This window comes from Hemiscyllium ocellatum, chromosome 6 (genome assembly GCF_020745735.1).
Source record: "Hemiscyllium ocellatum isolate sHemOce1 chromosome 6, sHemOce1.pat.X.cur, whole genome shotgun sequence".
NCBI lineage: Eukaryota > Metazoa > Chordata > Chondrichthyes > Orectolobiformes > Hemiscylliidae > Hemiscyllium > Hemiscyllium ocellatum.
Window position 1 is genome coordinate 78869321 of NC_083406.1, and position 13590 is coordinate 78882910.

Sequence of the window (13590 nt, forward strand, 5' to 3'; positions counted from 1 at the left end):
ATTCAGTATTTAATATTTAAAATGTAAAATGCATACAGTTCCCAATTTTGAAATCCACTGTAATCACCCAGTTTTAGTCTCTTAATTTAAATCCAAAATTAGTTTTAAGTAGTCCTGACCAATCATTGCTCAATTACAATACTATAGGTCGTGAAATAATCAGAGCTGCGTTAAAAGAATTTGTCTATTCAAGTTAAAAAAAAACTTCTAATGCATGAAAAATGGCTGAATCCAAGGTCACAGATATTAGCCATAGGAGTTTTCGTTTTTACTACTGAAACTTCAACTGTCCTCCATAAATCGCTTTTATGTAAGGATAAAAGAGATTAGTTAGAAACTGATAGTAAGGCAGTCATGACCTGTAAAAAGAACAGGAGTTATCATTTATTTCCATAATCTCTATAGAATCCTTAACCTTAAAAGAAATCATGTTAAGTTTCCATAATAAAAAATCAGATTCAAAACAGTCCTGGAACTCAAGCTCCAGGGAATAAAACTCAAACATTCAATCACCAACAAACAAATGTGCATTTAAACCAAATCACAAAGGGTTAAACTTTCAATCAGCTGTACAGCTCTTTTCGTTCTCTCTCTCTCTCTCTCACACATTGACATATAAATTCAGATATTTACAAACCCAATCTTCGTCCAACCTGTACTTTGGCCAGAAGACCGCGGGATGAAGAATGGATTCCTTAGTCCATACAAAGCAACAATATTTAATCATTTTCTTTCCTTGTACGAAAGTGATTTTTCCAATTCCACAACATCCTGCCCAACGGACTTTCTGGAGGTATGTTGTAAGGGACCCCGCCTCCATTTCCATTGCTTTGTTCTTTGTCTGTTTCCCCGGAGGCTTCTTCCTTACCCACGGCACAACCCATATTGAGTTCCTTCGTTAGTCCTTTATTAACTACTAAAACTCAATCTTGGCCACCAAGGCAATACTCAAAAGTCAATTTTCTTACCTTGGTCTGTGCACAGAGTTGCCTGGCCCCTTTCCGCTGTATATTCTATCGACCGCCTGTCACCGTCTGATTCAGATGTCTCGTGGGATTAGTACCAGTCGCCCAAGGGAGCGGACCAAACCGGGACACAAGACCGCTCCTCAATGGGGAACGGGACGCGTCTTCCCAGTGTCCAGGGCCAGCCACTCCCCCCCGGCGATGGAAGAACATCCCGGACAGCCCCACGTTGGGCACCAATTGTGAGAAACAAAGCTCACTCACTTGCAATAATTTCAGTTTGAGACAAGATCTGAATCAGTAGTGCCCTTTATTTCACACTTGCAAGTGGGTGTGATGTCCACAAAGTAGGGACAAAACACACTGAATTCAACAAATACTCGATATTTATATAATTTAGTTCCCACAATTTTTTTTTCTTATTTCATTGTTTCCCCCCCGTTTACATCCTCCACTTCCCTAAGACCGGTACCCATTACTCCTGCTTATCTTGTGTCTTATCTGGTCTTGTCTGTGAAAAAAATGCTCATTCCTGTTCACAAAGCCATTTGACCTCATCCTGCTGTGGGCACATCCTTGCCTTTTCACAGCATCTTATCACTAAGCCCTTTTAATTGGGGTTTATTCCTGTGTTTCTGTAAAAGTGGGAAACAGATATTTAGACCTACTATTTATACAGGCATATTGACTTTAACTGTCTGTCTTACAGTCCCATTTCTTTCTTGCATACGCTTTTAGCTAATAATTGAGAATTGCAGAAGTAACATTAATTTACCATATCCCACACTGGCCTTGCCAATGAAACTAGGTCCCATGAAAGAATAAATAGCATGTGTCCAAGTGAATCATCCCCTGCATATTTCTAACATTTGGAAACTGAATATTCGTTTTGCAAACGCAGTTTGCCAGGTGAAGAACATTACAATTATATTTGTATGAATATTATAAGTTACTTTTGTCAAAGGTATTCCATGATTCAATGTAAGCCTTAAGCTCAATACAACAATTAATATGACCACTATAAATCAATACTGAGAGTACCCACATGACCAGAATTGTATGATAATAGGACAAGTCGTTTTTTGAATCCACTCACAAACTAAAGGTAAATGGAATGCTTAATAAAAATCCATGGATTTTGACTCCAGTTCCAGATAAATTAATACATTATCTTTATTGTTATGCAAATATACTATCAAATGTATATTCTACAAGAATATAAGGCTGTAATGAAACATTATAATAGATTGTGTTTTTGATACTACTACTGTTGAAAAAAGTTATCCATGAACAAATTCCACAAGACCATTTAATAAAGGATAACACATACATTTTCAGCATCACAACAGTTTATCAATTTTCAGCAAAGGCAATATCTACATTTTTACCTATTTTTTGATCTGATGATACATTTGTGCTTACACCATTTTTTGATGATCATAAAATTTATTTGTTCTTGGTTAAATAGTATATTGTGCAGCATCCTGCATAGCTGCGTAGGTATTCATTACACATAATCTAACTTGTTTGTAGAGATCATTTTCCACAAAGTGGGATCTTGAGCCTGTGGACGAATTGTGAAACAGAATTTAATGTCTTGATCATGAATGCTTGCCACAAAGTGTCTTTATTTGAACATATCAACTTCCGAGGGTTACAGAGACTTCACATTTTATTCCAACCCACACAAATGTCATATGCGAATTGATATGTTTTTTATGCCAACTGATGATTTGGACAGAATATTGGCATGTAAAATTGGGAATATAGCTGTTTTGGATCATGCACCAGTATATTTAGATATTAAAGCTAAGGGTAGTGGAATGAAAGCACGAGACTGGCGCATGGATTCATTTTTGTTAGGGGATAGTAAATTTATTGAATATATTAAAAGAGAGCTTTCAACCTTTTGGAATTTTAATTCAGGTACAACTAGTAATCCGGCAATTCTTTGGGAGGCCACTAAGGCATATTTACAAGGTCTGATCATTTCATATTTGACGACTAGGAAAAGGCAGAGGGAGGAGCAGCAAGGGATGCTGGAGGCCCGACTGAAGGTAGCTGAGAAAACATATTATAACAGGCCTTCATTGGTTAAGTTTCAGTGGGTCACATCTCTCCAGGTTGCTCTCAACTCAATACACACACAAGTGGCTAACAAAGAGGTCTCCTTAGCCAAACAAAGATTGTTTGAATTCAGAGATAAGCCTGGTAGATATCTGGCTTATTTGGCCAGGAGGAGAAATGCCTCCCAATCTACTACATCTGTGAGGGAGAAGGCTGGTACGATTACCTGTGAATTGAAAAAGATCAATGCTAGGTTTACAGAATTGTGCAGGTTAAAGATCTCCTGTAATTCGGAAGGGACAGGTCTGTCTTAAATTACTGTCGCTTCTCAAGGTAATGGTGGTTGCTGCAGTTTACACATGGGAGTTGCCAGAAGAAGTGGTGGAGGCTGGTACAATTACAACCTTTAAAAGGCATCTGGGTAGGTGTATGATTAGGAAGGGATTAGAGGGATAAGGGTCAAGTTCTGGCAAATGGGGTTCAATTAATTTAGGATATCTGATCGGCATGGACATGTTGGACCAAGGGGTCTTTTTCTGTGCTGTACATCTCTATGACTCAATATTTTGAAGAGCTATATCAGTCGGATGGGAATGAACACAATACAATGGGAATGCAGTCCTTCTTTGAAAGTCTGGACCTCCCCAATATGAGTACAGAGCAGGCTTCCCTTTTGAATGTGCCTTTAACAGTACAGGAAGTGCAGGAAGCACTAAGACATCACCAGGGTGGCTAAGCACCGGGGCCAGATGGATTCCCAACTGAATTCTATAAGGAATCATAAACATGTTAGTGGAACCACTTCTGGAGATATACAAATATTCTTATACACAGGATTATCTGCCGCCACTCTTAGGGAGGCTAATATCTCCCTTATTTTAAAGAAACGGAAGGACCCCGAAGAATGTGCTTCATATAGACCAATCTCGCTACTGAATGTAGATTTCAAAATTTTATCAAAGATATTGGCTTTGAGGTTGGAGAAGTTCTTGCCCCATATTATAAATGAAGACCAGACAGGTTTTATTAAAGGCTGCAGTGCCTCAAACAATATTAGTAGAGTACTGAATACAGTACAGGTATGTCAGCAAAGATTGATTCCGGGGTTGATGGTCTCCCTAGATACAGAAAAGGCTTTTGATCAGATAGAATGGCCGTATCTATTTGAGGTTCTAGAATTTTTTGGTTTGGGGGGATCCTTTGCCAGATGGGTAGCAGTATTGTATAATGATCCTAAGGTGGCAGTTATTACAAACGGTGTTAAGTCAAATAATTTTAATATTAGAAGAGGTAGGCGACAGGGACGCCCTTTCTCATCACTGCTATTTACCTTGATGATTGAACTGTTAGCCAAAACTATCAGAAGGGACTCTGAAATAATAGTGCCAAAGTTGGGAATGGGGGGGCATAAGAACATCCTATATGCTGACGACATCCTTTTATTCTTGGCCAATCCGAGAAGTCTATTCCCCGATTGATCCAAACAATTAATTCATATGGTAGTTTCTCAGGTTATAGGATCAATTTCACAAAATCAGAAGCCATGCCGAAAGGGGGATTAGTGGAGGTGCCTAACTTGAAGGATGGAATGTAATTCCCGTTTGGATGGTCACCAAGAGGTTTATTGGACTTGGGAATTGTTATTGCCCCTTCCTTCCACCAGCTGTATAAAGCTAACTATATCCAATTATTGGAAAGGATAAAACAGGATTTGCAATGGCAGGAGGGGATACCGTTATCATGGCTGGGCCAAATAGCCCTGATTAAGATGAATATCCTTCCTCGACTGCTATACCTCATGAGAATGCTCCCATGGTTGTTACCTAGACAAGTATGACGAAGAATTAATGGTTGGCTAGAGTCCTTTATTTGGTGCCATAGGCGTCCTCTAAGTAAATTCACTAAATTGCAAGTTCTGCAGGCTGGGGGGGGGGGGGGGGGCGGGGGGGGGGCGGGGGGGGAGGTTGTCGGTGGGGGTGGGTGGGGGTGTATCTTCCAGATTTGAAGAAATACCAAATAAGTGCTCTGTTAACATATGTTGGTGACTGGGTACGGGGGAATTCAGAGTCAATTTGGCTTGATACTGAAGCCTCACAGTTGAGATGTCCTCTAATTAATTTATTATTTATGGCCAAGATGAAATCCGTGACCCAGCAGTGTAACAGTCTAATTACCTTAAATACGGTGAAAGCCTGGAGGGTAATGAGGCATGATGAGGGCCACTGGTCTAAGACTTTGACATTTACCCCATTGGTAGGAGCCCAAGGATTTAAACCTGGGACAACAGACTCTAGCTTTAAGAGATGGGAGAATAAGAGAATTCTATGTTTGGGAGATTTATTCGAGGGAGAGGTCCTGATGTCATTTAATCAGTTAAGTCAGAAATATGGATTGTCCAATAGGGACCTTTTCCAATACTTCCAGATAAGGGACTATATACAGAGGAAGACCACACTCCTGGTCCAGTATTAAAAATCAGATGCGGAGAAAAGAATACTCCGGTGTACAGGTGCTCTTTCACTTAGTACTTTACATCATTTACAGAAAGGCCGTGCTCTGGGGGATATGGAAGGACTTTGCATGACATGGAACCAAGAGTTAGGAGAGGACGTTTTGCTGGAGATATGGGAAGACATCTGGGGAACGTAAGGAGAATTTCAGTATGTAACAGAGCACAGGCTATGCAATTGAAGATCTTACACATGGCTCATATGGCGCCAGGGAGTCTAACTAAGTTTAAGAGAGGAGCACCACCAGAATGTCCCAAATGTAACATTTGTATAGGCACTCTTACACACTGCTACCGGTTATGTTGTACGATCCAGAGATACTGGAGTGCTATAGTAAGGGAGCGAAAGGGCATCCTGGCGATTGAAATTAACATGGATTTAGTCATTCTTCTTTTGGAGCTGCCAAATTTGCCCTGTCTGGAGAAACACAGGAAGAGACTGTGTAATATCTTTACCCATTGCGCGAGAAGAACATTCTACTGAATTGGACATCAGAAAAACCACCAGGTCTTATGGGGTGGCGTATGCTAGTGATGAAGCATCTCCTCCAAGATAAGCTCACAAATATGGTTCACCACAAAATGGAACAGTTTTATAGGACGTAGCGGCTCTTTTTAAAGTACATTGACACAGACTTATCGGCAATATTAGTCAGGGCCATGGTATAGCCGTGGGAATCGGTATGGGTGCCAGTGGGGCCCCGGGATGAGGAGACTGGAAGGAAAAGAATATGGGTTCTGTAGATGATATTCCCAGGGATGGGAGCCTCAGTGGAGGTGTCATGAGTGAGATAGAATAAAGTAATGAGATATTATTTAAGTTATTTGAATGTAGTTTAAGTTAGTACTTATTTCATATTTTTGTAGTTTAGTTTTAGTTAAGTACATATGTTTGTTTTGGTAGAATAGTGGGGTGTTTATTAACAATGGTACTATGCTATGGCCTTGTTTTGTGTACTACTTTTTTTTTCTGTGTTGATGGTGTTATTCTTTTTCTTTGTATATAAATGTTTGTAAATGATTTAAAAAGCTTTTCAATAATATACTTATTAAAAAAAAACTTCTGAGGGTTACAATTACCACTTTAATTTAATCATGGCAATTTTATTCAACATGCTTGAGAAAATACTTTCTTGAATTATACAGCAACTGTAATAAATAAATTTGAAACTATTAAGTACTTTTGGTTATTAATGACTGAAAGTTGAGAATTCAAATTACATTTCCAATAAAGCTACAACTTTGAGCATGTTATTAAATTTAGTGTGACCTATTACAAAATTAATGCCTTAAACTCACAGCCATGCACATTGTTTACAAGCAACCCTGTATTTTAGAACATAGAACATTACAGCGCAGTACAGGCCCTTCAGCCCTCAATGGTTTCACAGGTTGATGCAACAATCTGAAGTCCATCTAACCCACAATATTCCATTCTCGTCCATATACCTATCCAATGACCATTTAATGCCCTTAAAGTTGTGAGTCTACTACTGTTGCAGGCAGCGCTTTCCATGCCCCAATACTCTCCGAGTAAACAAACTACCTCTGACATCTGTCCGACATCTTTCACCCCTCAATTTCAAGCTATGGCCCCTCGTGCTAGCTATCGCCATTCGAGGAAAAAGGCTCTCACTGTCCAAACTACCTAACCGTCTGCTTATCTTATATGTCACAATTAAGTCATCTCTCAACCTTCTTCTCTAATAACAATGCACAGTGAGTCCTATGGTCTGGTAAGATAGTAACGACTCGTACTTTTAGAGCAATTGGTGAGCTGATTTCACCAGATACCTGTTCTGCATTCCTTTTGACTAGATTAGATTCCCAACAGTGTGGAAACAGGCCCTTTGGCCCAACAAATCCACACCAATCCTCCAAAGAGTACCCATCCAGACTCATTTCCCTACATTTACCCCAACTAATGCACCTAATACTATGGGCAATTTAGCATGGCTAATTCACTTGACCTGCACATCTTTTGGAATGTTGGAGGAAACTGGAGCACCTTGAGGAAACCCATGCAGACACTGGGAGAATGTGCAAACTCCATGCAGACAGTAGCCTGAGGTGGGAATTGAGCCCAGATTCATGGCGCTGTGAGTTAGCAGTGCTAACCACTGAGCCACCGTGTTGCCCTCAGCACAAAATGTCCTTGATACAGCATTACAATGACAGTTACTGTTATGTCTCAAGGTGCAGCATTAAAGTGCACAATTGTAAGTGGGTTGGAGAGGTGCCATGTCAGTACTTAGAGACTGGTGCATGTCACGTTGAGAATTCTTAGTGTTCAGTTTGTTTGAAGTGGGTGGGTACAATAGAAAGTTACATATTAATGAGTTAATAAGGTCATTAAATAATCCCACTTAATAGGTAACTTGCTTTTGCCGAGTGACAATCTTACCTCAGACCCTGATAGCCTGGAACTTAGTTAAAACATAGAGTAAGTTGCTCCTGATGTTGAAATTGGGCTTACTACACTTTTTGTGATTCTGCCACATTTCCCACTACAGCCACATTGTTCAGGCCCCTTTAAGATTCCACCCATCATCTTTATATGTTCATACCATTCCTGAAAATGTACTAGAAAATGCTATTGGATATCCCCAGATCCAAGGAAGGTCCTCTTTTCACTTAGTTTGTAATAGCCTCATTACAATTTTCAATTGGTGCATTATTTCCATGTTTGATATATTTATGTAAATTAATATCTGGAGAATTATTGTTACTGGTGCACATACAACAAGATTTAAAATGAATATCGAGGTACCTGGAAGATTTGCAGAGGAACTGCTACAAGCAATTTCCGTCCAGTCATTTAAATACCTGAAAAGCGAAATATCAGAAATTTGCTCTGATACATCATTTCTATCACAAGTTGTACAATGTAAATTTTTATAATCCTTTACCCATCTCAAATATTGTTCCTATTCTAGTGATCTTCATCTGTTACCTATCTCAGATATCTCACAGAATGCAAGATAAAACTTGTCATATGACTGGTGATTTCTCTCTCTTACCTGTACCCTCTAATCCATTCTGTTTTAACATAATTTCTATATTGAATGAATAACGCTACAGTTGGTATATTGCTTGTTTTTCAAACACTAAATAAACTATTTGGTAAGGTCTTCATTTCCATATAGTTCAATTAGCTTGACACCAAGAATCTCTGCACAATTGTATATTCTAATGCATTCTTTCATAACCCTCAAATCTATAGAATATTTATCCCCTGGTCTTTTTTCTTCTTCAGATATTTATAGTATAAGCTTGGAGGCGTTTAGGGCAGTGGTTGAATACTAATGAAAGTGCAGAAGAGGCCGTTAAAGCCTCAAAAAATGCCCAACTCTTGCCGACTTATGGGTTTTAGTGAGATATGCTTGGTGCAGAATGGGAAGCTGATATGGAGTTATCAGATCATTAATCTCGATATTTAAATAATCAATTAAGTTTTTAATCTTGAATTCTGACTTTAAGACCACAGCCAAAGCTGATCTAAAAGAAATACCAGCTGCGGCAGGAGGAGTACCAGTAGCAGGAGCAGTGTCTGCTTCCAAGCCATAGGCTGCTCCACAATACAGAAGGGATGAGCACAGAGCACTTGAGGCAAAATGCATTGGCCTTTATAGCAAATCATTGCTGATATGTGCAACTTCCTGGAACAAGTCCTCCTTCTTTGTAATTTAGGTGGTCATCTATCACCATTGGCTATGACTGAAGGGCAATCCCCACTTTTATGCCTTTGCCTGGAATTATTTCTTTCACCAGGATGCAAGCAGAACTATGACTATGTGAAAAGCATTACAAGAGGACAGAAAACGCCTAGCTCCTCATACTGTTCAAGTAGATGCTATTTCCCTCTTCTTCCTGTGTCACTAGTACCAACATGGACCATGACAACTGGATCCTCATTTTCCCACTCCAAGTTCCTGTTCAGCCCTGAAAATATCCTGTGCTTTGGCACTAAGTCAGTGACATAGCCTTCTGGATTCATGGTCTGAACAGAGATAGTCCCCCTTACAACATTATTTCCAACCATCTCTACATTTGACATGCTTTGACAGTTTTAGATGTATCAGTTGGAAGATCTGGGATGACATTAAGTTGTACGAGCTGATGATACATAATAGGCAAATAATAATAGTTTCATTGATGCCATATTACCTTAGTTAAGATCTATGAAGTTGGTAAGCTAAAAGGGACTAACTGTCATAAAAGGATGACGTTTCAATGGGATTGATGTGTCAGATGACTGTCAGATGTGATGCTACACAGAAGACCATGGCTTTTTAAAAAATCAGGAATTGGGTAAAAACTACCTGGCCAATTCAAGAATGACCATGATTGTTCATCTAATGACTGTAGACAGAAGAATGTCAGTCAACAAAACAAGAAATCATGGCTCAGTCAACCACATTGGAGTCACAGTTGCATCCTGAAGCGTTTCAAATGCAATTAATTGCTTTTTATTAAAATTATTTTTTCTTAGAATTAGAATCCCTGCAGTGTGGAAACAAGTCCTTCGCCCAACAAATCCACACTGACCCTTTGAAGAGTATCCCATCAGACCCATTCCCCTACATTTACCCCTGACTCATGCACCTAACCTATATATCCTGAACACTATGGCCAATTTAGCATGGCCAGTTCACCTAACCTGCACATCTTTGGATTGTGAGAGGAAACCGGAGCATCAGGAGGAAACACACTCAGACATGGGGAGAATGTGCAAACTCCATACAGACAGTCGCCCAAGGCTGAAATCGAACCCAGGTCCCTGGTGCTGTGAGGCAGCGGTGTTAACCACTGATCCAGTGTCTTTGTGTTTGTTATGAAAAACCTCATTCTGTAAAACTTGTGAAAACACATTTGTATCTGAAATGGAACTAGTGGATTAGTAAATGTTTAGTTTGGTTCTCTCAATGTTAGTTTTGAATTATAATTGTCATAAGTCTTCAATTAAAGTTGAATTGAATTTCAAAATCTTACAGTAGCTGATATCACTGCTCATTAATTTACAGTGGGAATTATGGCTACTAGAACAAGTCAGAGACTGTCTCAAGCCCCTAGATTCCCAAATCGCCAAAGCCCTGTTACCATCTACAAGGCTCAAGTAAAAAATATGATGGTACCTGTGCAGCTGCACGAACACTCAAGAAAGTTAACACATTCCAGGACAAAGCAGTTTGCCTAATTAGCTTCCTAACCATTAATTTGAACATCCAGTAGCTCCACCACAAGTATACTATGACTGCAGCATGTACAAGCTTTGGAATGTGCTGTGTAGCAAACTGCCAAGCTTATTCAACATCACCTAACACACAGGTAATGCATCTTGGGAATAATCATTTCTCCCATTATCTGGAGTCTACTAGATAACAAATAAGTTATTCATCAGTTTTCTGGAGTCACAGTCAGATCCGACTTCAACTACTGTATTCATAACTAGGTAGTGCACCTATGGAAAGAAATACTGAAATTGAAGCAAGGGGCTTTGCAGATTCACCAAAGTAAAACAGAGTTTAAAGGGTTAAATCGAAGCAATATTGCATAAACTTAGGATGCATTGATTTAAGTTCAGAAGGTTGATGGGTGATCTAATGAGGCATGTAACAATATTTACATATCGATAAGCTATTTCTTCTGGTAAGGAATCAAGAACAAGAGATTGCAAACTTAATATCAACGCTACATCATACAGAGGTGAAATCAGGAAGCATCTTTCATATAAAAGGTGACAGAATTTGCTTCCTCAAAAGAAAATGGATGCCAGCTTAATTGAAAGTTTAAAGACTAGATTGACATATTTTTAAATGCAGGAGAATTTCTTCACTCTAAAGGTTATGAACCTTTAGGAATCTTCTACTTAGCAACCTCTAAGTGATCAATCATTGCATATAATCAAGACTGTGATGCAGATCTAAATTTTTGGAAACAGTGGTCTGTGGGGATAGGAAAGAAAAGTGGAATTATAGTAGAAGACCAGTCATGACTCTATTGAATGTACAGCAGCCTTGGGGAACCTAGTCATGCTTTTATTTATTATGTTATTAGGAGAAGGCATTAGGGATTATGGATCAAAGATTGAAGTCATATGTTAGCATCACCTTGTAAGAACAAATTGAACTGATCAATAAATTCTATCCTTACCAGCAATGTCCATATTCCAAAAACAAGAAATAAAATCTGACATGGTCTTTCACTGCATTCAAACTTATTACAATGTCATCACTATTATACTTTAATTAACAGGTGAGTGCAATAATAGAACTGTTTTGCAATTCGAATACAGAAAAGGGTTGGTTATCTCAGTTGGCTGGATGGCTAATGAGTGGTGTCAACAGCGTGGGTTCAATTCCTGCACTGGTTGAGTTTACCACAACGGACGCTTCTTCTCAACCTCTCCCCTCACTTGAGGTGTGGTGACTCACAGGTTAAACCATCACCAGTCATCTCTCTCTAATGGGAGAGTAGTCCTGTGATCCAGTAGGACTATGCTGACTTTACCTTCATAAATAAGACTCATGAGTACTTTACAAAGACCTATTTTTAATGGATTGTGTTCAACTAATGACAGTAAAATTGTGATGAGTCAAATTTGGATGATATAAAACTTCAATTGGGTCCAGTCATTCCCACTAGCCAAACAGAAAATTCAATCGTCTAATGCCTGTGATTAACTATACCTTTGAAGTAGTAACTGAGTTAGTAAAAGTTGGCTAAGCTGATCATATCAGTGTTCTGACCAAACGGACAAAGTTAAGCCACACAATAGGGCAGAGTCATGGAATACTAAACAAGGTATGACTTGACATCAAAATTTCTGTGTAAAAGCATGCCAAAACCTGTGAGAAGGTTAAAAATGTTGATTTGAGAGAAGGTGAAATTGAACAGCAAGTGGAAAAAAAATGACATGAAACAAAAAGTGAACATTGTGAAGGAATGGGAGATTTCACCATTAATTCTGAATCACAAGGCAGAAATTTTGGAACAGTGACAACCATACATTCTTTCCTGTGAAAAAGACAATGAAAACGGCTGCCTATCCTATCCTAACATTGGAGAAGCTCTACTTTCTTGGTTCCAGGTATTTGAGCAGAGACCACTCCCATCTCCAGAAAAAAGGAGGTGCCGTGTCAAAGAGGCTGGGTCACAAGGACTGTGGCAAAGTATGACTAGACTGTTTCAAGACAAAGAATGGCATCACTTCATGCATGATAGGTGATGAAGGTGCAATGGTTATAAAGCAAATGCCCTCTTCCACATTTTGAATGACTATACACCAAGAGATATTTTCAATATGAAAGAAACCAGACTGTTTTCACCATCTTTTGCCAGACTGTACTTTGATGGTTAAAAGTGAAACATTTAATGGTGGAAGGCATAGCAAGGCATGTATTATTGATATGATCTGCACCAACATGTATGACATCAAAAAGCTATCACTTCTGGATAATAATGTCCAAGAGACCATGTTGCTTCTTGAATGTCAAGACATTACCCAAGAAGTTATGAGGGTAACAAAACCATCTGGATGACTTCCAACATTCTTGAGGCATGAATCAAGAAAGTGAACAAAACATATTGTGGGAAAAGAAAAAAAAACACTTTATGTACAGGCCAGTTGTCCTTAGCCATAAAGGGCCTACCCATAATGCCACTGCTACCTCAACTTGACACACTCAGGAACAGGCATCTTCCAAGGAGCAGGAAAATCGACGTTTTGGACAAAAGCCCTTCATCAAAAACTTAGATTTTCCTGCTCCTCAGATGCTGCCTGACCTGCTGTGCTTTTCCAGCACCACACACTCTTGACTCTAATCTCCAGCATCTGCAGTATTCACTTTCACCACATTCAGGAATGGATAGTAAAAGACCATTACCTAAGCCTTTACTGACTGAAGGAACATGTTATCTAGATGACCTGCTAATGAGATTCACTGCCTCACAATGGCATCGCAGCTCCTGGAGCCTCAAGGGCGCTCCCTGTCTCCTCAGGAACCCAGTCACCACAATGCCCATGCAGACTAGATGACACCAGGATAT

General features: G+C 39.3%; 1 protein-coding gene across 5 annotated transcripts in view; it reads right to left on the minus strand.

Annotated features, from left to right (window-relative positions):
* Nucleotides 1-2423: 2423 nt before the first annotated feature.
* Nucleotides 2424-13590, minus strand: part of c6h11orf65 (chromosome 6 C11orf65 homolog) — a 63092-nt gene continuing 51925 nt past the window's right edge. For 4 of the 5 annotated variants that reach the window (XM_060826696.1, XM_060826695.1, XM_060826692.1 and 1 more), the window contains 2 exons: nucleotides 8312-8367; nucleotides 2424-2529 (listed from right to left, as the gene is read on the minus strand). In XM_060826696.1, coding sequence (XP_060682679.1) covers nucleotides 2426-2529; nucleotides 8312-8367 — 160 coding nt within the window. In that variant the 3' untranslated portion in view covers nucleotides 2424-2425. The remainder of the gene's footprint in view (nucleotides 2530-8311; nucleotides 8368-13590) is intronic. The other variant, XM_060826694.1, reaches the window with a different exon arrangement.